General features: G+C 35.3%; 1 protein-coding gene across 9 annotated transcripts in view; it reads right to left on the bottom strand.

The window, feature by feature from the left end:
- TLL1 (tolloid like 1) overlaps window positions 1-25,599 on the bottom strand; it is a 137,603-nt gene that overhangs the window by 72,412 nt on the left and 39,592 nt on the right. For 5 of the 9 annotated variants that reach the window (XM_021394376.1, XM_021394385.1, XM_021394384.1 and 2 more), the window contains 2 exons: window positions 5,975-6,085; window positions 1,950-2,030 (listed from right to left, as the gene is read on the bottom strand). In XM_021394376.1, coding sequence (XP_021250051.1) covers window positions 1,950-2,030; window positions 5,975-6,085 — 192 coding nt within the window. Of the gene's footprint in view, window positions 1-1,325; window positions 1,900-1,949; window positions 2,031-5,974; window positions 6,086-22,300; window positions 23,141-25,599 lie in introns of those variants that run through there. The other 4 variants (XM_021394383.1, XM_021394382.1, XM_021394381.1 and 1 more) reach the window with 3 other exon arrangements.

The raw sequence follows: 25,599 nt of genomic DNA, 5'->3' as shown, positions 1-25,599 counted from the left end.
AATCTATTACTACTTGGTTTTCTTGACAGGGTTTGAAATGGTGTGTCTAAACCTTCAACTTTCAAACATGTCTAAAGTAACAATTTGCACAATTTTATTGACTGAAAGAATCACTGTCTGCATAATTGTATCTAAAATTTATCATCTAACAACAATAATAATAATAAAAACACACTTCCTGGTTTTGGTGTGTTTTTGTTGTTGTTGTTCTTATTGTTGTTTGGGGTGGTTTTTTTTTGTTTGTTTGTTTTTGTTTTGCTATCCCTCTCAATTTTATTCCTTGATCTGGAAAAAAATCAAGTGCATCAAGGCTATCCTTAGAGCAATGGACAGGAAGAAGGCCATTATATTTGCTTTCATTATCATGAACTGTCAGATAAATTGTTAGATAAACTGTTAGATAAATTGTTTGCAAAGAAAACTGTATACTTACAGAAAAACTCACAGTTAATTTCTCCTTCTGATCTCCATTATTTGTGGCTATTACCAGTAGGCACAACATTCTCAGATGGAAATCTTATTTCCAGTTTCATAATAACCCTATAACACTTCAGGACGTCAGCATATATTTTGCCCAAATGAGGTTTTGGACCCCTCTGGATAAGCATTACTCATAGATGGAAGTTGGAAGATCAAGAAAAGCCTACTGTTTTGAGAGATTGTCCATCATCCTTCCCATTACAGGAAATGTAAATCAGCTAAAAATTACTATGACTACAGAAAAGGATAAGGATAGCTAGACTGGGACACCATAATAAAGTTAGCTGTCCTCTTCTGAAGCAATCTGTAAGTTAGTATGGGCATCAGTGAACCTGACTAAAATGAATCACTTGAAAAATAGCCAACAAGCCCTACTCAGTGTGGCCAACAAGCTTCCCTCGTGGAATAAGACACACACCTTCCCTTTGTGATACCAGTTCTAGCTAAACATTACTGGGTATGTCAGGCTGTGCTATAAGGATCAGGGAAAACGTCTAGGGCACAGTCATGCCTCGATGCCTTGGAATAGCTCCAGGGCTGGGAGAGCAGTAGAAGGAAAAAGCAAAAGAAGCTACAGAATAAGGCAGGGAGAACGTTCTTCATGCATGAGGAATGTCTAGCTTTGTATCAATTAACATATAAACTATATCAGAAATTATATAGAAAATATCACTCAGGTAAAGCAAATGACTTACCCTTGCATTAAATAAGTGTGTAAATGAGAATTACAAAGCAGCCAACAACACAGATAGAAATTTCAACAGAAGAAAAACTACTGGTAAACTTAATATGCAGTCATTATTGAACTATCTGAAACATTAATATTGGTGATTTAAAATTCTTACCTACTTCCTTCAAACTACAGGTAGTATGACGTTTCAGCCAAGTTACATATACAAAAGACAACAAGCTCTTATGCAATACTGAAATGTCATAAAAAAAGAAGATTATATACCAGCGAGTAATGGCAAAGTCAGTTAGAGTGTTCTGGTTTACCTTACAAGATACACACCGATGCATTTAGACACAATGTAGTGTGATTAAAATGCAGTTTTACATATTTTCCTTTGAGAAGCTGAGATTCCATAACATTAAAAGGACATCTTCTTGCATCAAATATGGTGAATGTACTTGACCAGCATTAATGGGGATTTCACTGATACAGCGTGCTGAATTCAAATGCATTCATACTGATGGAAGTATGACGTGTTTATTCACATTTTAATATTCATAATTTTAATATGAAAGGTAAAAGCACATATTTTAGCTTCCAGTTCTTATACAAGAAATAGAACTCTAAGAACATGCAATGAAGAGCTAATCTCTTCATTTCTATTCCTGTACTGTTTAGTTTCAAGTTTGCTTATGCCAACAGTAATACAGAGATACTTTGTTAAAGCATTGTAACTATTAATGTTTATGTTACATCATCACACCAAGCAACCTGATAATTTAAACAGTGAAAATACCAGAGCCAAATCTTCTTATCCTTTCTATAAGCTGATAGAGGGCACTTTGTTTTTTTGACATCCCATGCTCTCCAAAGCCACCTTTAAAAACAAAAGAAGAAAAGAAAGCATTTAGAAAAGTTAAGAACACGGAAGCTTACACCTACAGGAACTGTATGGCCAGAGAAAATTAGGAAGTATCCTTTAAGAACTGCTATGTGTCTTTAAGGAAGCTTAACATTCTTGAACGACTTGCCTACAAATTCTTCAAAGTATTCTTGACAATGAAAGAAAAAGACCTTTTTAGCTAACTTTTTTCCTAATATGCATTCCAGAATGTAAGCCAGCATGTCTTTGTTATTCAGACAAGTCATGGTAATTACATCATTTAACTATTATTTGGAGCCTTTTTTTTTTTTTCCCCTCTTTCTTGTGACATTGACATCCTCTGAGCTATACTGATAGATAGCTAAAAGCCCGACTCTCACAAAAGTTTCCTAAATGGATGCCATATGCCATAATCTTCCTGTTTGAAGGAAAAGGAAAGGGTGAAAGGAAAACCCAAAGTTTCATCAAGAAAAACAGACAAAAAAAAGCCACTTTAATATGTCTGATTGTACCATGAAAGTTTTGGCTTTCTTTGTCAACGTATAAATGAATGTGCAATGCACTCTCAAAGGCTTTGAAATATCACATGCTGCTGTGTATCGCAATAAGAACTTACCAGCACACATGTGTGTCAGTTTGGTAATCAATGAGCAACAAAAATTCAACTAATAAATAGTTGATTTTAACATCTATCATGTTATTTTAAGAAATGTACAACATTTCTGAATTTAGCACATATATTAGATGCGCGTCACACACCACCTTCGCACCTAATTCTGCTGTGGTTGCAAGTGGCTTTGAAAATACCAGTAAGCCCAAAGAAAGAGCACCAATAACACCACACAGGCTGATAAATCATCAGAATTGTTAAGAAGGTTTTGAGAGTTTTCCAAGTTTGTAATAGCTTATATTTAACACTTAATATCTGCCATAGGACAAACTACTCATGCAACACCAGAAGAAAGATAGAAACAAGGAAACCACTGAAACCTTCAACCACCACAGACCTTTCCCAATTTCCCACTAAAATTTTCAGCATATATGTGGAAAATATATTTCTTAAGATGCAACTTAAAATCATACCATATAAGGCAAGCAAGTTTGTGGGTTGCTCAGTGAATAACAATGTGCCTAATTATTTGGATTACTCTGTCACATATTTGCTAGCTCTCTTGAGACAAATTTTCCAAATTTTTTTAAACATTTTAGGTAGATGAGGTAATAGTTCAACACATTCCTTCCCAACGAGTTATATGATTAACTGCAATATACAGTAAAGAGAATGTAACCATTCAATTGCTTGTATTGGTCATTCTTCATGCAACTGTCTCTAATGTTAACATTCATGTCATAAAAATGCAGATGGAGTCCAAACAAATATAAAATAAGTTTTGTAAAAAAAAAAAAAGAAAAAGAAAAAGAAAAAAAAAACAGTAACTTTAACAGATGCAGTAGAAAAAATACTCAATTTTTTACTGAAAGAAATTATTTATAGAAAAATATTCAAGTATCATTACTTTGATAACACAGCCTATGTAATCCATTCAGCGGAAAAAAAATGAAGAAGTACCTTACATAACTAGTCTGGCTTATATGGATAATTTACAGTCTTGCCAAACTGCAGTCTAGTATATATATATTTATTTATTTTTAATCATGTTTGCAGCATATTTTTGTACTTCAGGCAGCAGCAGAAACATCCAAAAACTTTTGTCAGATAGCACTTATAATAGAGTACACAGCAATGTTATAATCTTTTGCTGTTGCTTCCATTCACAATAATTATATATATTCCATGAATAAAACAAGATGCACAGAGTAAGCATCTGATCTTGCAAATCCAAACCATCATTCTCACCAAAATGATTAGTCACAAAATGTAGATCAGAGCCTGTTAGCTCAGGATTTTAATTAGAAGTTGCAAAGAAAAATGCAACTCTCCAATTCCATCTTGATAGTTTATGCCCAAGTACTTAACCTTTCTAAGTGATGTCACGTGTATTTTTGAGAATCAACAACAGAATCAACAACAGAAGTAGGAAACCATTCTTGTTATTAATTGTCATAGTATTTGTAAGGAAGATAAACTCCTAATTTGTTTCATATTTAGCAGCCATTTTACCTTCCTTTCCAAGTTACTATCTAATATTAATTAGCTGGTTGTTGGTAATTTCTTTTAGATATTTTGCAGTTTGCAAAAATCAGCCAAACTCCAACTTACGTATCAAAATGTGCTAAACATGGGAAATTACATATGTGATGCTTAAAAAAAAGACTTCTCCAACTCTGTTTCAAAAAAAGTGAAGATTGCCAAATGTTCATTGATAAGTGGTACAAAAACAGTAATTTCAGCAGAGTTTGTTCTCCGAAGTCCCTTTTCCACTGATAATTTCATTTGCATTGATGTTCTTGTCCAATAAGGGTAGGCAAATTTGATCCAACTGCATTAGTAATCCTTGGTAGGATAACTCAATATCCTGAATAAGATACTGTTGACAGGCAAAGATAATGTGCAAATCTCAAGACAAGTAAGTAAAGAAAATTAAATAGAGAACGTAAAACATTATAATAACAGCTTAAAAATCAATATGCTTTAACAACAACGAGAGAGAGCGAGCGCGCGCGCGAGAGAGAGAAAGCATGCGCGAGAGAGATGGTTGGAGTTAAGAGGGAAAGATACAGAAGTAAAAGGAAGATCAGCAGGCCAAAGAAATCACTTGACTGAATGCACTTTCAGGGGAAATAAGTGACCTCGCTGTCTACATTCTCAGCAAATCTAGCGGCTGAAATATTTTCAAAGTCAATTAAAAGTATTTTGTTAGAGGAGGTGGGGGAGAAGGAAACCACTGACAACATTTTAAAACCCAGCCTTGATCTAGAAAAGAAACAAGTGGTACTAAAAGGAGATAAAATAAATTTTCAGGATATTAAAACAATGGTTTTATCACATCATCTAACTAAAATGGACAGTTGAACTAACCTATTTATATCTACATAGAGAGGTTAAAATGAAAAATGCTTCTTTTGTCTGTAAAATTCCTTTCTGCTCATTCCCCAAAATGATCCTTATTTTCTAATATTAGGAATCATCAAGGTAAGAGTAGTTGAGTTCAGCAACTCACTGAACATGTGTAACAGAAAACAAATTTCAGCTATACATGTATAGATTTTCTACTATGCATAAATATTCTCTTCCGCACCTTTCCCTCTTTGATTTTTTAGTATTATATTCTGAAAGTTTACCCATTCTTGAGTTTACAAATCACAGCCTGATAGCATGGCTATTTTCACTCATGAGGTAGACAGCTATTTAGACATGGACTATTTTTTTCCACATACACACATACATATATTTACAAATGAATAATATCTCTTTATCTGTTTGTCTGAAAATTAATCAGATTGCAGTGTCTGGCACTAAGGCACTGTACGTGACAAGGCAAATTATAGCAAGTATAACAATGTTCTTGTGCTGCTTCTAGTGTGTAGATCTGAATTTAACAACAAAAACAACAACAAAAGATGCTGTTGGAATTCTAGAATTCCAGTCTCTCCTCCAGAATTCCACATACTTTTTTCCACAGGGAATCTCAGCCCCGCTATCAGGAACTTGCAGTTCAAAGCAAAGCTTTGTACAGCTTCCTTTCCCACATAACTACCTGCAGAGAAGACTGGCAGAGACTCCTCCCAGCTTCTGTTCTCTGGTTCAACAAGTTTTTTTGTTGTTTGTTTGCTTTTTAAGCTAGAAATTCAGGAATAAGGAATACAATTAAATTTTCCCCTTTGCTTCACTAAAACCAGTTTGTGCTAATTGCTGAGTAATTTTTTAAACTGTAAATGAAACTATTATTGACAAAGTTTTAAAACAGTGACTGCCTTCTATTCAGAAGTAAATAAAAGATAAAAATAAGTTAAAAAGCAAGCTTGAAATATCATACCTGTGTTATGGCCAAGTCTTTCATTGGAGTGCTGCGTAAGGTCAATTGTCCTGTCAATTTGAAAGATTTTTAAGTCTTCATCATCTAAGGCAATATCTCCCCAAAAGACAGCTTTAAATAAAAAAGAGCTCAATTTAATTTAAGAATTTATTTTGACATCAAAACCAATCTGAAGACAACATTGTCATGTTATAAACCTTAGGAAAATACATGACAAATATACATTCATATTAAATACATTTTTGTATTGATTTTTCTTTTTATAAAAAGAAAGAAAACTAAGAAAAAGATGAATCATCTGTTTCAGTATTCTCATACATTTTACAGGCTAATTTCTTTAGTAATTGGATAAATGCCATCATATAAATGTAACATCAATCAATTAATAAATTTTCATAATATCTAATGATTTCTACGTGTAAATAGAGCAGAGGAGACTAAGAATCACTGAAAGACATGAACATTTGAAGTACAAAGCTAAAAAATGAACAATACTAAAAAAAAAAAATACACTCTATTTTTCCCAACAGCCTCCTGAAAATAACTGAAGTCATTTTTAACGTTCCAGTTAATTTCTGTATTACATTACGTTTGCATCAGAGAATTGATACGATTATCTGTTTTCTTTTAATCTCAGTGGAAAAACAAAATATATATGTTTCTCATTATCCTCTTAATTTATTTATATGCTGTCCTTAGATGTTTAATCTCACTACAAGGATTCCTTAAGAAACTTTACTTTTCAAAACTCCATTCTCTTTCACCTTCTTTTTTTCATCCTTTCCTAAGCCTTTTTGGTGTGTTTCTTCTTTTCTCTTTTCCTGTTCTCTTTATGACTCTCAGGTTTTTTTTTTTGTTTGACTTTTTCATAGTTGATTCATCTTCCCTGAGCTGCCATCGTAACTCAGTGAGTAATAATATATGGCAAGAATCTTGTCCATCGGCAAGAGTTCAGGATCTATACCTTCAGTCTTCCATCATAGACCATTTTTTTGCAGAGATTTTGCCATGAAATTTCCCTGCCAACTCTATATCCTCTATATGCCAACTCTATATGTCCTCTCTAGTTCTGATGATCCATCTTTAGCACTTCAGCGTGGTGATATTCACTCTACCATGAAAATAGAAACAGCAAAGACTTAAGCTGAATTTGTCTGACAAATGCATTGAATTTCCTTGCACAGATGCTAAGCAAAATATCTTACTGTTTAAGCAAGGCACAATAACTGATTGCTGGAAAACAAAGTTGTGCTATTTTTGTTAAACATCTGGACTGATAGCTAGAATTGGTTTTGGTAGTAACCAAGCGCAACCTTAAGTTGCCTTAATAATAATTAACCTTAATAATACAGCCATGGTAATATTACAAAAAGTGCTGATGCAAGCTTGACACAAATGTAAACAAATAATCTTTGCATCCAAAAAGATTTTCTAAATTGTGAGCTAAATATGAATAACAACTTAAGAAAGAAATATATGTGATTGCTTGTAAAGTATGATGGAATGTTTGGAACTTTCTTCAGGCTGCAGTTGTTTTACACAAGCCAGTTCTGTTCAGTAGGTCAAATAAAAATCCAAGAGGGTAAAAGGCAAAAAAAAAAAAAAAAAAAAAAGGAGAGAACTAACACATTTAACTTCAGCAGCAGATTAGTAAGTGTCACTTTGCTTTCACTGAAATCAATCTGAGATTTTCTGAACTAATTTCAGTGCAAATGGAAAGAAATACATCTGGCAAGAGAGAAAAAGCTGATAACCGTTGTTTGTTTGTTTTTTTAATTCCCCTTTTTCCAATGAAAAGTCTGCATTTCTCCCTTCAAAGCCTGAAGCAGAAACTCACCTGAACATTAAAACAAGTTAAACAAAAAAAAAAAAAAAAAGAGAGAGAGAGAGAGAAAAAACAATCTCCACTTCTGTAACTGTTAAAACTATGCTTTAATTTTTCAGAATGCCTGGGGAAGTCTCACAGTACTTTCTAACTAGAGAGGACCGTTTCTGTCTTCTGCCTTAAAATTTTTATAGCCTGAAACTATCTGAAAAAGTTGCTTTGTATACTTCATCTTGTCACACCAATTCAAACCTTATGGAAAACAAGCAGAGGATTGCTTGGGTATGTTAGGTATGTTGAAGACTGTGCTAAGAGCAGGTTTGGATTTATTAGATCCCTTGAGGAAACTTCTACCAGAATTGGCATCTTCAGCTACACACCTCCTCTGTTCTTCACAGATATTTCAGCCATAAGTTTGCTTCAGAAAACTGATACAAAACTGATAACCAATTTTGCTTAACATGCCGAAAAATAAAAATTGAAGTAACAGAGTAGAAGAACTTCCAAAATGATCCAAACAAAACTTAAACAATTTGTTTCGGTTTGCTTCACACTCTCTCATATTGTCTACTCAGTGATCAAGAAAACTTGATGTTTACAAGCAAATTTCTCATTTGATTTGAATGTGCAGGAGTGACAATAAACTTGGGCAAAATCTGTTGAAAAACTACAAATCTAATACAAGATATGTATATGTCTTTATACTAACCTTGTACTAAATTTTATATAATTTCCCTTATTTTTTGAGAGGAGAAGGTTGTTTTGTTTCATTTACATTTTGTACAGGCACTACATTATGCATTTACGCAAATTCGACTGGTCAAGAGAATATACGTACATGTCATTCAGAAAGAGGACCAAAATTTTACCCACTAAAAGTTTTTCTATAGTAGTAAAGGAAGATTATGCACACACATACATTCTGCTAATACAGAAAATGCTCTACACCTATAGACGCAGTTTTCATTTCAGGCAACTCAAAGCACTCAGCCAAACTTCACCTTCAAAAAGGTCCAATTAAATTGAGACAAAATTCTGATATGCAAGGCATTTAGGCTTGTTCCATGCAAACAATTGCTTCACCATCATAGAAACAAACAGGAAAATATGTATATTGTAGAAGACATCTGCCATCCAGGAATACACATCTCAACATTACCAGATAAAAAATGTGATTGATAAAGAAAAATAAGAGTATTTCTGACAGAGATCAAGCACAGGAACTTCAGCTACATTGTAATTGTGGCAACACAAACTATTATTATGGATAATTAATATTTATCTGCAAAACTCTCTTTGCTAAAATACTCTCTTCCAACAAGTCCATCACCACATCAAATATCTATGATTCTAGATAAACAAAATATGGTACTAAGAATTTGGAGTATTAAAAAATAAAAGAACAAAGGAAAAAACATTAAAATTATTTTTATGGGTATTTACACCCACAGTATGAATCAACCTTCATACAGCTTTGGGACAATAATGGTTTTCATGACTTTTCTTTTTCAGAAGTAACTGAGCATGAATGAAATTGCACTGTTCAATTCACAGGACTGTGATATGCAATAGAATGGTTCATTCTGGTATTAAAAATACTGATTAGCATAAAATCCTGCAAGGTACATACAGAAATATATTCACTATGATAGAAGAAAAAAATAATCTACATCAAACTGTTTCATGTGTCCTACAATTATTAATTTTTAAAACAAAAACTATAAGCAGTCATTTTAAAATAAAATATAATGCTGATGGTATTTACACTTATATTAGTAAAAAAAGGAGAAAATGCAACAAAGACTGTTACTGCTTGCTCCTAGAGAGCAGCAGCATAGCAAAAGCTATCCAGGTGTATCTTGGGCTCACTAATTGGCACCCAGCTACCAAGGACAGCTCTACAAGAGCATCACTGCAGTAGACCATTAAGATCCAAAAAGCATTTCCATAACATGCTTTGTTTTGTTTACTCTGCAGTCTAGAAAAACACTTAATTCATGGACAGTGTTATCACATTTCAACAACTTCTGAAAACAAGATTAGAAAAGCTAATATTGTGATGAATTAAGATACTATAGCCTGATTTTTTTTTTCTTAAACTAAACAAATTAGGCAAAGTGAGAAGTAAACTGTGATGAGACAAACAGGTACTCCCTTGTTCTGTCAGCAGGTGCAGAATCGTGACAGAGGGATTACTCCTGTATTGAAAAGATGCCAAGGAAGGGATTAAGGCAATTTTAGAAGGCATTTTAAAAGCAAAGCCTTAGATTTTGGTATGCTACTGGGATTGGAAAGCACAGGAAGTTTACATTTCATCCACTTCACAGAAAGTGCCAAGAACTGACAACAGAAATATTAGAATTAAATGAAAGGTAAAATATAAATCTCAAAAGCTTTTAGCTCCTTTTCATGGGAGGTAGACCACCCAGCTCTTTTCAAAATCTGACCAGTAATTCATGCAGCAAGAGGTGCCCAAAAGCTTGCTGTCCCAAGTTCAGAGTTCATCTAAACCTGCATGTGCAGCAGTTCCAATTAGCAGCCTCCTCTATAGCTGAGTCACTGAGTACTTCCCTGCAACAACACAACTATGTGCATTACAGTCTATCTTAGTGAGTCATTTTCTTCCATACAATCCGTTACACGGCTTATATAACTGCCTCTGCAACTCCGAATAGAAAAAAGAAAAACTCTGTGCTAAAGAACTAAAAACAATTTCACCTCACTATGAAAAAGGCAACTTCTGTTGCTGTAATTAGCTTGAATTTGTATTCAAATCAGTTCTGTGTTTGCCAGGATTTTCAGGTGAATATACTTTTTCTTAGAAATCATTAAGATGAGAACAAAATAGGGCAAGTAAAATGCAGAAGAACTCAGATCCAACCACAAGCATAGGACTGCATGCCATAATCTGAACTGTTTCTACCACTGTTTCTCATCGGTGCTACCTTCAACCATAATGGTAACAAATGCTTAAAATAAATGTATAAACTGAAATTAATTTACTCAAGTGTTTTATAATTATTAAAATCAGTTTAACATTTTATTGAACAAAAGTATGTCAGCAAAAAAAAAATTAAATAAAACTTTAACAACCTTAAACTTTGAATAAAGAATTAACAACAGAGAACTGACAGAGCCAATTTTCATACATTCCAGTAGAAGTTACTACATTAATTTCAGCAGGCAGCATTTTCAAATCTGTGCACAACTATTATCTACTGTTAGTGAAAGTTCTTGATTTACATGCAAAAAGCTGACGTAGTCACATCTGAAAGGGATACAACACCTCTGACTAGCTGCTTCCATATTTCTACTGTGAAAATTAATGATGTAAAATAGTAACATTTAGATCCATTTTTTTTCTGATATGCAAGTAAAATTCACCATCCACAAGATCAAATATATTAGTACATAATAAATGCATATTATAAAATAAAATATTTTCCCCCAGGTAGCTGGAATAGCTTTCTTTTCCCTTTATTTTTCTCCCAGATTCCCATTTTCCTGATCATAAATATTACATGGAGTGCTTGTTAAATTATAGTATACTGCAATCTCAATGCTTTTTATTTCAACTACTAAAGCACTGAGAAAAATGCTCCCAATTACCACTGACAGAAATATATACCACCAAAAATTTGGTTACCTCAAGAGAAACAGTGCATCTATGTTAACAGAAGAGAGACAGCAAATGAAATAATATTAAAAGTTTTAGGTTTAAAAGAACTATAAATCCTCGATTTTACTAAAATGAAATAAGAAAAAAATCTTGAAGTTGTATCAAAACCAATTCACATGTACCATGGGTAGGTGGATATTTTAGTAATTGACAACTAGTGCAAAATAAATAATTATAGAAATTTTGTCTACCTCATGCACTGGGAAAAAAAAACAACTTTTTCTAAATAATAATAATTTGTTTTTTGTCAACAACAAACACACAAAAACATCACCAAACAACAACATACAAATAAATAAATAAACATCCTAAAGGAGATGGAACTGGACAGTGATCCTGTGGCTAATTAAGAGAGAATCATATAAAGCTATTTGCAAGTTTAGGACCAGTTCTCCATGAAATTTAACAGCCTCTACTTCATATTAATACAGTCATACCCAAAGCTTCAAAATGCTCAACCTTAAAAATATTGGAAGTACCACCAATAAAATGTCATCAGCACAGGAATATCACTTGGATTCAGGAGAAGAGGCATCTGCTAGCTTGTGTAGCACTGATGTAGCTTTAGAAGCACAAATTGTAATGCAGTTGTCTCAAATAGCCAGTGAAGCAGTTTTTCCTTTTTAGAACCATTACTACCTGCAACTCACCACCCTTTATTTTTAGCTGCTCGTATTTATAGGTAGGGCAATGGCAAGACCCTGCATGGACCAAGTTACAGCTGTGGAGCCCCTTCTATGACAGTACATAGCACCTCACTACAGCTCCTTGACACCGTTCTCCATGGAGTAAAAGAAGTTATTACTGTATTGACTAAACTAGGATATAAAAACAACCGGGTCTGACCCAACTGCAGACACAAGAACAGCTGTGGAGCCTGAGGCGGGAGAACAGAAACAACTGCGGGAAAGGGAACCTGCAGTCTTTCACTGGGGTAAATAAAGAGGCATATGTAGAGCTTCATCTTTGTCAAAGGAGGTAACAATCTACTAAAGATGTTTCTCCATGACACAACACATTGATTCACAGATATCCATTTCCACTGAACTAACATCTTCTACATTGTTCTTAATTTCAAAGTAGTAAGTTTTTAATTTCTTTTCTTTCTCTTCTTGTATTTCCCTTTTTGAGGGGCAGTTTCCAGAATCCTTAAAAATAAGTACAAAAAGACATAATTCAAGAATTTCAAGAAAGCAAAGACAAGTTGACAAGCTTCACTCCTAAACTTACTGAGTGGCATTTTGAGAACATTCTTTAACATGCAACAGTTCCTCTATCACATTTTGGGTTCTTGGTTAGGCTGTTCAGTGTGACAAGTTTTGTGACTTTCAGCAACTATATTATTTTTAAACAGTATTGGTACCTAGTAAGATCTATATTCCCCATATAATGGGTTAGCCACCAACCTGAATGCAGAAGACATCAGCGACTAAACAGTAAAGGTGTCTGACAAAAAATGCAGCTGCTCTAAGAACTTTGTTCATCACTGTCTCATGACATAAATTAACAAAATTGTCATGGTTTTGTGATTTTCAGTTATTGGTATTCCACATCATAACATCATGTAGTGGACATACCTAGTCCTCAGAAGAGAAGGACTACTACAGTCCCCACGGTACTTTGCTCCTCTGTTACCATTTCCAGCCGGAGGGAAAAGATAAAAGCTCGCAGTATAAAAACTTGCAGATCACGAGACCTCGTCCCTTTTTCCGCCGTCTCTCGTCTTGGCAGCACCTCGCTCTCCAGCCGTCTTATCGTCGGTAGTAGAGTAAGGCCTACCTTGATTTTGGGACATTCTCTCTCTCTGTATTGGATTTATCAGCTTAAATTGTAATTATATTGTATTATAGTGTGTTGTTTTGCATTCCGATATTTTATTTAGTAAATTAGTTTGTTTCTCCTCAGATTGTTGCCGCTGTTCTTTGCTCTCAGGGCCATCTCCCTACCCTTTTCCCCTTTCCCCTTTTCCCCGGGACGTGGGCCCTTGGGTCCCCCGTCCCCTTTGTCACGGAATCGGGCCTAACGCCCGTAAACCGTTGACAAAAATAAAGCTTCAAAGAAACGCTCTGTAAGAGATTCACTTACCCATGCTACTATATACCCTTTTTTTTTCCCTTCTCTTTTCTACATTTTTTAGGTTTTAAGACTATGGGAAAATTCAAAAGGGAAGAAAAACTGAAACATGAGATTTTCTTAAGAGTAGTTATCAATCACTTTGAAAGAAAAGCCACAAAAATGGATTGTGGCTCTCAAAAAGATAAATGTTCGCTAAAAATATAGGGCAATCACTGCTAAATTTTCTCTACCACAAGTTCTGACCTGGTTTTATATAAGCATGAGCCCTGTTGTTTCCAGGCTCTGTCACTGCTTCCACCACCGGGATAACAGGAGCGGTGAGGGAAAATCTTCCCCTTCCTTAGAAGGCTGCATGTCAAGCCCTAGCAGAAGCCACTGCCTGAGTATTTGCTGAGATTTCATTTAGCAAAAACAGGTTGTGGTTTTACAGGATTCTGGCATAAGAACTGGCCAGAGAGCTGACGGGTCTCAGGTGTTTTGGCTGTCCTTGTTCACCTGAAAACATTAACAACTTATACTACAGCTGGCTTTCTTAAGAATGGTGGAAAAATACACTAGTAGGGAAATCATTGTTTAAATATCACAACAGTCATAACTAACCCAGAAAACACTACATGACCACACTATGATGCTATAGTATGTACCTCCATTTTAATTTGAAACTCCATTATCTTCTGAACAATCTTAGGGTCAAGAACTACCAAGTTAATGATATGATTTCCAAGAGAGAGAACAGACTTCATAAGGCAAAATTATCAGTATTGAAGTGAAAACTCCAAACACATATATGTGTGTGTGTATAATACATAAATGTATAAAACCAAAAACAACAAAACTGTTGTTTTGAAATTAAGAAGAGAAATTAAGAACAGAGTTGAATTAGTTCAATTCCTTAAAGAATGGAACAATGCAAAACTTATTTTTAAAGTTCTGAACTGAAGAATAGAGAAAACCCATTGCTGCAAAGAAAGTTGTCCATTTAAGCATGAAACTATGTGAAACAGTTGTTAAGGCTGAGATGGACACAACTGCTACTAGACCTTCCCAAATATATATGACCTAGGCATTTTCATTCGAATACCAAAAGAACAGAATAACACCAGAAAAAAAAATTAACTGATAATGCACAGAACAAACTGAAGGGCTAAAACTATTTTACTTTGCCTTACACCCATATTAATCAACTCAACCTACACTGTACAGAATTTTGTACAACACAGCTGACGTCTTACAGCTTTTTCCAGTTTTTTTTTGTTGTGGTTTCTGTGTGTGTTTTTTACTGTTTTTGTTTGTTTGTTTTTTACTCATACTGCCTAAACTTAAGGTCAAAATAGTTTCTTTAGGTTCACAAAATAACCTGTATTTTAGTAGTGAAATATCATACCTTTCATGACTTTTTTCCATGTAATTAACAACATCTTTTTGCACAGAGTAGACTTACATGTTTTTAAAATGAAAATAATACATTAATCACTGTGAAACAACTGTGCATCCTTAAGCATAGCACTGAATTCAATCAATTTAGCATGGCTATTAAAAGAGGAATCATTTTTTGTTTCACTTGGCAGTTTTCAAATATTACTTTCCTTCTAACTAGAAGGTAAAAAAGAAAAAAAAGAACTGTACACTTACATGCAGAGATTCACTCACATGAATGCATTTGGGGACAGAAGAAGTTTTAAAGTATAGTTCTATTCAAAACACAAATAACATTCCAGTTAGATGACTGATGTTTCAGTCCTGAAGCCTAAGAAGAGGAGTAAGGTAACAGCACTGACTGAAGATAGGAAACTGCAGCAGTTATCAAACAAGCCATCAGGAACTGGAAATAAAGTTCATTTTGTTTCCCAGAGTTTTTCCATCTCTTGTGCTCAATGCATATTTGTGTAACTCAGGAAGAGCAAGTGGGGCTTTAACATCAGTAGTAAAGCTCACCTAAGCAAAGAAGTCCTGTGACTCAGAAGACAGAGGTACTTCACAGTTTAGGTAGCAGGAAATTAAAATGTTCAAGGAGTCTCAACATCTTCACCCTGTCCACTTAACACGCATGGGCACTTTTAACAAATGACTGTGATACAGGAAGGGTAGCAGGGGAAAAACACCAAGTGGAAACCAACACAAAGCAGAAATTGTGAGATGCTCATTCTTGAGCAAAGAACAACAGGATTGTAAAACCAGTCCATGCATTCTCTGCCACCTTTAATCATAGAATCGCCAAGGTTGGAAAAGACCTCCAAGATCACCCAGTCCAACTGTCCACCTATCACCAGTATTTCCCACTAAACCATGACCCTCAGTACAACATCTAAGTGTTTCTTGAACACCTCCAAGGACAGTGACTCAACTAGGTTCCTGGGCAGCCTGTTTCAATGCCTCACGACTCTTTTGGAGAAGAAATTGTTCCTAATATCCAATCTCAACCTCTCCTGGTGCAACTTGAGGCCATTCGCTCTAGTACTATCGCTAGCTATGTGGGAGAAGAGGCCAACTCTCACCACACCACAACCTCCTTCCAGGTCATTGTAGAGAGCTATAAGGTCTCTCCTAAGCCTCCTGAAGACTGAAAAATGCCATTCCCTCAGCTGCTCCCCATAAGACTTGTCCTCCAGGCCCCTCACCAGCTTTGCTGCCTTTCTCTAGACATGCTCCAGTGCCTCAATTCTTGTAGTGAGGGGCCCAAAGAAGAAAAGACATGAGCACTCAAATGAAAAGTAGAAAGAAGCAAGAAAATCAGATTAAATTTTAAGCACAATGGAAGACATAGTTACAAAGTGGAAAAAAAGTAGGTGAAAGATTGCAGCTATGAGGAAGACAGCTACTATTCACAAGACAAAACTCTACAGAGTATTTCATTTTTAGCTATCTACAATGAGTATGTTATTTTTGGAGATTAAAGTATTAGCGAGGAGCAAGAGTAGAAAAGGCCAAATTCAAATTTCACCTAAATGCTTGTGTTTCAGAGGACAGCGGTAAAATTCTTTTGATGTTTTTCCACTTTTCATACCTCAGAAAAAGAGCTAGGTTCCAACCGATTCACTGGAATAGAGATATTAGTGAATAGGAAGGATTTCAGAGACTAAAATCCACTTTAAGGATCAAGAATAAAAATAATAAAACACTCAAAATTTATTTATTTGAATGTGCTACTGAAGATGGGGGGCAACAATTTTGGTCACAAATTCTTCTTTAACATACCAGCCTTTTGGTGACAGAGTAAATCACAGGACAAAAAGAATTATTGTTTCTGATAAACAGAGAGAAGAGATTTGTATACATTCCTGCATTTTCTTCAGTGTTCATACCTCTGGTGAGTAAAAGAAGCCAATTTCAAACAGAAAAAAATAAAAAATGCTTCAAATAAATGGAGGAGAGTTTTGGTAGCTATACCAGAAAACTAGAGTTCAAGACACGCACGTAAATGTATCAATGTAAGTGAAGAGGTAAAAAAAAAAATCTGTGGAGAGAAAATTTTAAGCCATAACATCTACTGGCATTATTCTGAGAAACAGACTCAAGTAAGGTGATGGTATTTCTCATTCATGACAGCCAAATTCATAAATGAAATAAAGCATTATACATTGGACAAATTTAAGAATTATAAATATACTAGTAAAGAGCAACCTTAGCTCAGGATGAGCTATATTAGATGACTGTCTCGAGCCTTTCAAGCAAGCATCCAAAGACACTCATGTTCGTAATACAAGAATGGCAACCTTGGCAGAGCCATGGTGCACTGAATGGGGAGACTGCTCTCAGCATGGGAGAGGATGGTCACAGTCAGCAGAGTGCACTTACTGAACTGCAACATGGAGGGGAAGCAGCAGTAGCTGTTTAGGGATTTGGAGGGTGACCCAGAAGAAGGATAATTTACAAAAATAATAACAATAACAATTGTGAGTTAGTCTTTAGCTAAGATATCTCTCTTTGGAAAAATCAGTCTCCAAGAAATGACACAACTGTAGCATCCTTGCTCTGCTGCTAAGTTGTAGAATGTTGTGACTATGAAGCAGTATGGATAAGAAACTCTGTACTAAATGAGAAAATTCCCTTAGTATTTTTCCTATGCTATGACAATAAGAGGTCAAATATTAATACTGCAACACTTTCTTTAAAATTTCACATTACAGTATAATAAACATATCACATCAATGTTATAATGTAGGAGCACTGATCTATGTGAAAATCCTTTCATTCTGTACTTTTCCTTGTCTCCAGGAAATGAAAAATGTATTTCATTTTCTCTTTGATATAAAATTCCAAGCAGGCTAAAGTAACTTCCAAAACACAAAAGCCCTGATGAACCACTGAATGCAACCAAAGATTTATACAGAAAGCCAAATGGCACCGAAAGGAAAGCACATATCTGAGGGATTACCTGGCATTTAGGATCAAAGTTCTCATTGTACCACAAAAAAATAAATGTTCTTCCACTTGCACCACCTTAACTACAGAATTTTTAAAGTACATATAGATAAAATTTTATTTTAAGCTCCAGAAGTGATTTCCATTACCGGCTGCAGCTTCCTGTTTCAGCAATTTTTGTCATGAAGCTCCCTTAACTCATTCCATCTCAATTTTTAGCACATCATTCTATGACCTGGCTCAGAGAAAGAGACAGGGAAAGGGACTAAACAGCTCTTAATGTTGCTTTTTTTGGCAATGATCCTGCGCTTAATACAGCAAGTTCTGGGTGTTGCACCAATGTAAATCTATATTCCTGTTCATACATTCAACAGATGTCTTCTACCAGAGTTTTTGTTACTGAAGCAAAAATTCTCATTTATATAGCTAAAAAGTTGAAGCGTGGTTGATTTGCCCTGTATCATCCAATTTTTTTCATGACTTAAAACTAAAATGATGAGCCCCCATTCATCACAGTTACTCTGCTTGCTTGTCACTGAGTACTGGTATTTTTTTCAGCATTTGTAATTTATAGAGTTTGGAGGATTTTTTCCATCAAAACTCTGCACAGCTGCTGATTATTGTTGGGACACAGCAAGTGAAACAGAAACTGAAGAAAAATATCCTTAGAGTTAGCAAGGCAGCAGTGGAAAATCACTGATAATTTCTCATACCTAACATCAAGTTATTAGAATTTAATGCTCTGTACATCTGAATCATACATAGGTTGATTTATATAGTATTTTTTAGCCACAGTAGTACTTGAAACACAGTTTACATAACCACTCTAATATTTTCTGTCTTTTGACAGATACAGTGAGACCATCTCAGTTTAACATTCACTCCCTCTTAAAGAGCACTGTTCACCTATAGAAAACCAGTGTTGCATAGCTGCTGAGAGCTTTTGTAAATCCTTGTTACTAAACAGCATAGCGCATTAGCCTTTTGTGAGCGCTCTGCTGAAAGCCAGCAGAATCTCCACCCCCTTCTAAAAAGAATTAGGCATGTTGCACACAGTCCAAATTCCCTAGGTTTTGGCACTTACTATTTTAAGTATCATCAACAGAATTAAGGAGAACGAGAACAACACAGCTTCAACTTCTTCCTATCCCTTTACTTGCTTTGCAAGTCTGCCTTTATCTCCAACCTGTGGGTGTGAAATCAGTATTGCCATCTCAAGCTGCCACACAATTAGGTTAAAATGTGTATATTTACAACTGTATTTTACAGAAGCACCTAGAGTTTGCTACATTTTTGCAGACTATGAGGAAAATGCAATCCAGTAACTGGATTAGGTCAACTATGACTCCTACAAACTTTGTTACCGACAAGCTTATGACACAAAATGGTAGCTATGTAAAAGTTCAACAGTTTCTCAAATATTTTATAAAAGAAATTAAATATTACACCTTGGTTAAGCCTCTCATTCACGGCAAGTCAGCCTCATGCTGGTCCTTGTTTTATAAGGCATTATAGTTTACATGTCAAACAGAAAAACTAAAAGGTCAATCCAAATAGTAGATTCTGACTTCTTCTCAAGTCCGTTCATCTTTTCCTAGTTTCATTAAACTGCTACAGTTCCTTGTGTACTGCTCACCTTTGGATTTCTTAAACTGCTTTATAACAGACCCATATGTTAGCAGGAACAGTGTACCACAGTCCATTTACCATCCCACTCATGATCACAGACACTGCTACTCCCACCATATCACAATTGCAATTTTCTTAATTACAGACATGGTTTGCTCAAATACACGAAAGATGGATACAAAGTATTTAATGCCTTTTAATGTATTTTAATGCACTTGTGTTTTAATTAATAGAGATATTATTGCTTAAATTAGCTTCAGAGTATTTTTAGATGTCTTTTAATACAATTCAGCAGCTGGAAGAAAAGTTGTGAGCCAAATACGACTCTTCTAGCCAGCTCACCCTGGGCCTAGCACGGTCTGCTGGCCATAAGGGGTGTGTCTTTTGACAGCAACACAATGCTGGCCTCAAATAACCTCTTAACATATCTCTGGAAATAGAAATTACACAATATCTCCAAATACTAAGCTTCCTTCAAGCTCAGAGAAAATACAAATATTTAATACAGCTAACTCTGAGAAAAAAATATGCCAAGTTAAATACTATAGTTTTCTGTGGACTGTAGAGTCTAGGCAATGGCATTTAGGGTCTAATATTTCAAGATTCCTTGACTACTGAGAATTTAGGAAACAGAACATTTAATGCACCTCTCAACTCCCAGATGTTCCTCATTTTTAATTTACATTGTTATGTATTCAAGGCAAAAATGTTCATTTTTCATTTGTTTTTGGATACCAGAATGCTGAAATAATACACCAGGGCAAGTAAGATTTCAAATGAATGACCCTGGGCCACTCCCAAAGCTTTGAAAGGAATGCCAGCCATCTGTCTACATATGAAATTTTTTGTTCACAATTAAAATAGCCACAGGCTGTCAATTTATAGAAAGGTATCTTTTTGAAGTGGGAGGAAGGATTATATGAAAATATGTCAGACTACAGATTGCGAACATGAATACTGCTTCAGGTGTTAGAGCTCCTATTGTGAAAGCAAATGACTTTCACTTACGGAGTATTCCCTAAGAGTACAACTCTCAAAAAAGAAAACAGTTCTATCATAACATTACTACTATAAATACAACTAAGGGGAGAATTTAGTTATAAATTAATAAGCAATGTCAGTGAGAAGCACCATAATTATGAAAATCATTGAAATCTGTAGTTTATAATTTTATGTTGAAATTGTCCTGCTCTAAAAGTATATTTCACTCTATCTCCAGGAGAGGGGAAAGTACTTTAAAGATATTCAGCTGCTTAGATCAGCAGAATCTTTGAGGAATTCCACATTCATTTTCAACTGCAGAACTGATTTAGTAGTCAGAAGTAACAAGTATCTAAAGAAGGTAAAAGGTAAACTAGAGGTAAATAAAGAATGCTCTCATGTAATCTGAAAGACATAGCGGGTAAGAAAAACAAACAAAACCCTCTACTACAGGGCTTAATAGACGGTGCTAGCAGTTCTTTGTTGTTGTTTGTTTGCTTGCTTTTTTCTTTGCATGACAGGCAAAAGGAAGAAATCTAACTCTAAATTGTGAATCTACCAGAAAACTGTGTTCGTGACATCCTAAAAACTCTATTAATTCTGATGAATGTCTCACAAATTCATGAATGCACAAGGGACACTCCAGAGAGCTGTAAATGACCTAAACCAAAGTTTGAGAATAGACGACATCTTCATGTGCTAAAATGATATCATTTGTTTTCATAAAACATGGGAGGAACATCTGGCAGGAAAGGAAGGGATTCTGGAGCTTTTTAAGGCATCAGAGCTGAAGTTCACTGGAGGGATGTGGGATCTGGTATATTTTTGGACCACTTGTTTGGCTTTAGCAGTTGGATGCATCACATGTCTTGTACTTAGAGAAAACAGGCCAGAACATTAGAGTCCAAAACTGAATGGAAAGCATCGCAAGGTTCCTATAAATCTTGAAAATGTATAGAAGATTAAAGAACTGTGGACTGTGAATTTATAAGGGATTTAAACAAAGACTTGTGCTACAGGCAGCAGTATTATACCATCTGCAACAACCCCATTTGGAGGAAAACAACAAAAGGCTTCTGAGTCGCTGTAACCAATATTTCTATTCCCAGACCTATGCTTGGGTGACTGGACTGACCCAATCTATCTGTGGCAATTTGTGATGCCTCAGAGGTTATTTATGGCACCTAAATAAATTATCTCAACAGAATGAGACAAAGATCTTCAGAAAATAATATACTCATCTAACTCTTCAAGACTACTTCCAGTACTAACAAAAGTCCTGGAAAGTGAAACACAGCTGGGACTTCTCTCATTCCTTAGGCTGTACCAAACAAAGAGCAGTACTAACTGTTGGTGAACTGCAGGTGATAACTAATCCATGCTTAGCGTCTCCTAGGGCCCTCACACAGAGCTCTGCCTCAACGCACAGCTCCCATGTGCCATCTCTCAGAGGTTTGTGCAGCATTGTCCTACAAGGAGTACCATCAGCCCCCAGACTCAGAGAAGTGACTGACAAATCAACAAATGTGTTTTCTTCAAGCATGGAATAAAAAATTATTAATTCCAGCATGGGAGTATGAAAATAACTTATCTTCCTAATGATTATACAGTTTACCACTTGGCATAGTTCAAAAACAGAACTGAAATTAAAGTCATTGTTTTGGTTAATTTGTTTTATTGCGTTTTTCTTTTATTCAGCTCTCCACACATAAATGCTGAGTGGGTGAAACCAGAAATTATAAAACATAATAATGTAACTAAGAAACTAACATACCTGCTATTTCTCCATGTTAGTTTCCAGTCTTTGTGTCCAATAATACCCAACTTAAAATTCCAGTCATATATCCAATCACATTTTTCATGGAATAGTGAGAAGTTCATTGTTCTAAAAAAAGAGCACTTAATAAATACAATAAAAAGTTTTTGCTCTGTAGTTTTGCTAACACAGAAATTTATAACTTGGTGAGTAACTGAATTCATAACCCAGCTGGTAAAATCAAATATATCATATGCAACTTCCCCTAATTTATCAAGATCGATTTCAAAATATATGTGTTCACTATTCCTGAGAAAAACTTTTCCTGTGATACATCTAATTTGAAGCAGACATTGCTTAGCTGGCTTTAGAATTTCATTTAAAAAAAAATGTTAACACTAACTCTCAATTTTCATAAACGAATACCACAAATGCAAATGTAGGGGCCATTTCCACTGAGAGAGTTTAAAATATATCAAGTCACAGTCTACAATTTTCTGACAGTATTACTGGAATCCCTGTTGTGCAGTAAAATTCTGTAAGAGCATTTAACTGATAGCATATTTCATGCTATCAAATAATAGTAAAGTTAAATCAGAATGAGTGAAGTTCCACTGCACAGAAAGATATATATGGCTATAGATAAAAATTACAAGCAAAGTAGTATAGATAAGAGGATTCTTTAAGACATAATGACAGCAGGAGTTAACTTATCAGATAAACTTTACACTTGGAGATAAAAATGATTACTTTAAGACTTTCACATCTCTAGGTTAATATAAGATTTTGATAACATGACTTCTTTGATTTCGTAGCTATGCCATGCCTTCATGTCAGAAAATTAAATGTTTATTCCAAACACAATTAAAGCAATTAACTCCATATTATCAGCATTAGGCAAAACCAGTCAAACTGAAAGGATTAAAATGACCTTTTGACAAAAGGAGGCATAAGTAGGATGAATTATCACTCAGCTGTACCACTTTTTCTTCAAGAACTAAATCTTATATATACATAAAGCCTTAAGCTAACTTTTCTCAACTAGAATATACAGAAACTTTTAAGAAAAATCAGAAACGGCAAGGGCTACTATGAAACTGAAATGAGGATGAAGGGTCATAAACAAATACTGATCTGGACTTTTTGTTCAGCTGCATCCACAACAATACAAATCAACACTTATCACGTGACTCAGATGAATGTGTTCATGTGTTTACAATATGTTCGTACACACACACATGCATGTAAGTATGAAGACTGCAGGCCATATCATGGGATGCCAGATAGCATCCTAGGAAACAGACTCTGCAAAAGGACTTCAGGCATTGAAATCCCAAAAGGAATGGTTTGGTCTGACAGCAGCCATGCATGATTTTTGACTCAACTGGCAACTGGAAATGCTTGTCCATCTTGCCAGACTGTGCACATCTCTGATCCTCTTCTCAGAAAACCATCAGTGGGGATTCAACTGAACAGAAACAACCAAAACCACTTATGCGCTACCTACTGGATGTGGAAGTGGCAGAATAGCAGTAAACCAGATAAACATATTTTTAGTGCAATACAGTGGCTCAAAAAAAGTAAACTCTTCTAACAGATGGATTATGTAGTTATTTTACCTGACAAAAAAACTTGATAGATTACTGGCAGAATAATTAAATCAGTTTTCAGATACACTCTCTCAAAATAATGCTGAAAAATATGAACAAATTCAGAAAAGATTCATGCAAATGACTTCTTGAGTAAAATGAGAGACTTGAGGAATGCAGTACATGTAACAGAAGCAATGTTAAATACTTCAATCATCAGTACAGTTGCTGAGCTATCCTGGATTACTACTGTCTGTATTAATTCATGCATTAAATGAGATATATACTCTAGAGCCGCCATAGCAAAGAGTTGCAATTAGACTTTGCATGATCTGAGCAAAGAAGACATTGAAAAATGAAGATGTGGATAAAATCTTAATAGTAAAGATAATTGCTTAAAGTGACAGAAGAAAATTTCTACAAGTGCTGCTCCAAAAGTAATGCCTCCTATTTTATTATATTGGCCCATGGTATCACAGGCTGATGGTGGTGGTATGGCAGCAGAGGTTAAACCTTCCCACCAATATTCCATTACATGTTGTTGCTGTGTGACAGATGGTGGCAGAGGGGCAGTCCGACGAAACGGTATCTGACATGGAAATCCATTATGATGCTAAAGTGTCTTTGAATTCCTCCATGTTGGAATCTCACAAAGTTTGCACCAAGTGGGAACAGAGAGAACACTGTATACAAGTTTCCCAGGACCTACTGAACCAATACACAGCTGAAGGTGACAGTTTCCTGGATTGCATAATTTCTAGGGATGAACCATGGTGTCACCAATATAAGCTGGAATCAAACAGCAGTCCATGGAGCAGCAACATGTGAATTCCCTGTCTAAGAAAAGTTCAAGACTCAACCTTCAGCAGATAAAGTGATATGCACTTTTGTCTTTCGGGACAAGAAAGAGATGATCCTTTCAGATTTCTTGGAACCTGGACAAACCATCAACTCTGACCACTACACCACAACGCTGACTTTATGTGAAAGCTGGGCCAGAGAAGAAAATAACTTTTCTCTTGCAGCTCAATAACACCAGGCCCCATTAACATTTGGAAGACCATGAAGTACACTGCCAATCTTGGCTGGACTGTCCTACCACACCTACAGTACAGTTTGGATTTTGTGCCTTCTTACTTCCATCTGCTTGGGCCAATGTAGCTGAGAATTTCCTTTATCAATCAGTGTTATTACGCTCTCTGTATCTGTAGTAGTTTCCATGGAAATAAACAGGAGGCATTACTTTTTGGAGTGCCCTACATAACTGAAAATGCCCATTTTATGACCTTTTTAACTCCAGCCCAAAACACTGTATTTGAAACAAACTAAATCCATAGAAATGAAGAGAAGAGAAACAACTGTCATTGCTCCAAAGATGTTAAAAGCCACAGAAGAGTAAAGCCTCCCCTTGGAGGCAGTACTCACCAAAGTACAAAGGAGCTGGTATCTGGAAAAAAGACCAGAAGAAAAGAAAATGAACTTTATAAGAGTTTACAAGAAGTAGCTATCAGCACAAGTTAAGTAGTTTCTTGATCAAAGAAAATTATAAAATTACAGTGTCCCGGAAGTGCACAGTTCCATCTCAATTTCAGAAAAGATGTAGATAAGGCACGTGCCTAGTAAGAGCAATTGGAAGATCAGGCTGCTTTAATCTTCTTTATCTCTGAAGGCAATATGGTACTACTCTAATTTCTCTAAGTAGATTTGACCAAATCAAGACACCTTTTT

Source organism: Numida meleagris, chromosome 4, assembly GCF_002078875.1.
Source record: "Numida meleagris isolate 19003 breed g44 Domestic line chromosome 4, NumMel1.0, whole genome shotgun sequence".
Lineage (NCBI taxonomy): Eukaryota > Metazoa > Chordata > Aves > Galliformes > Numididae > Numida > Numida meleagris.
The sequence above is the reverse complement of the archived record's forward strand: the minus strand, read 5'-3'. Positions and strand labels throughout refer to the sequence as shown.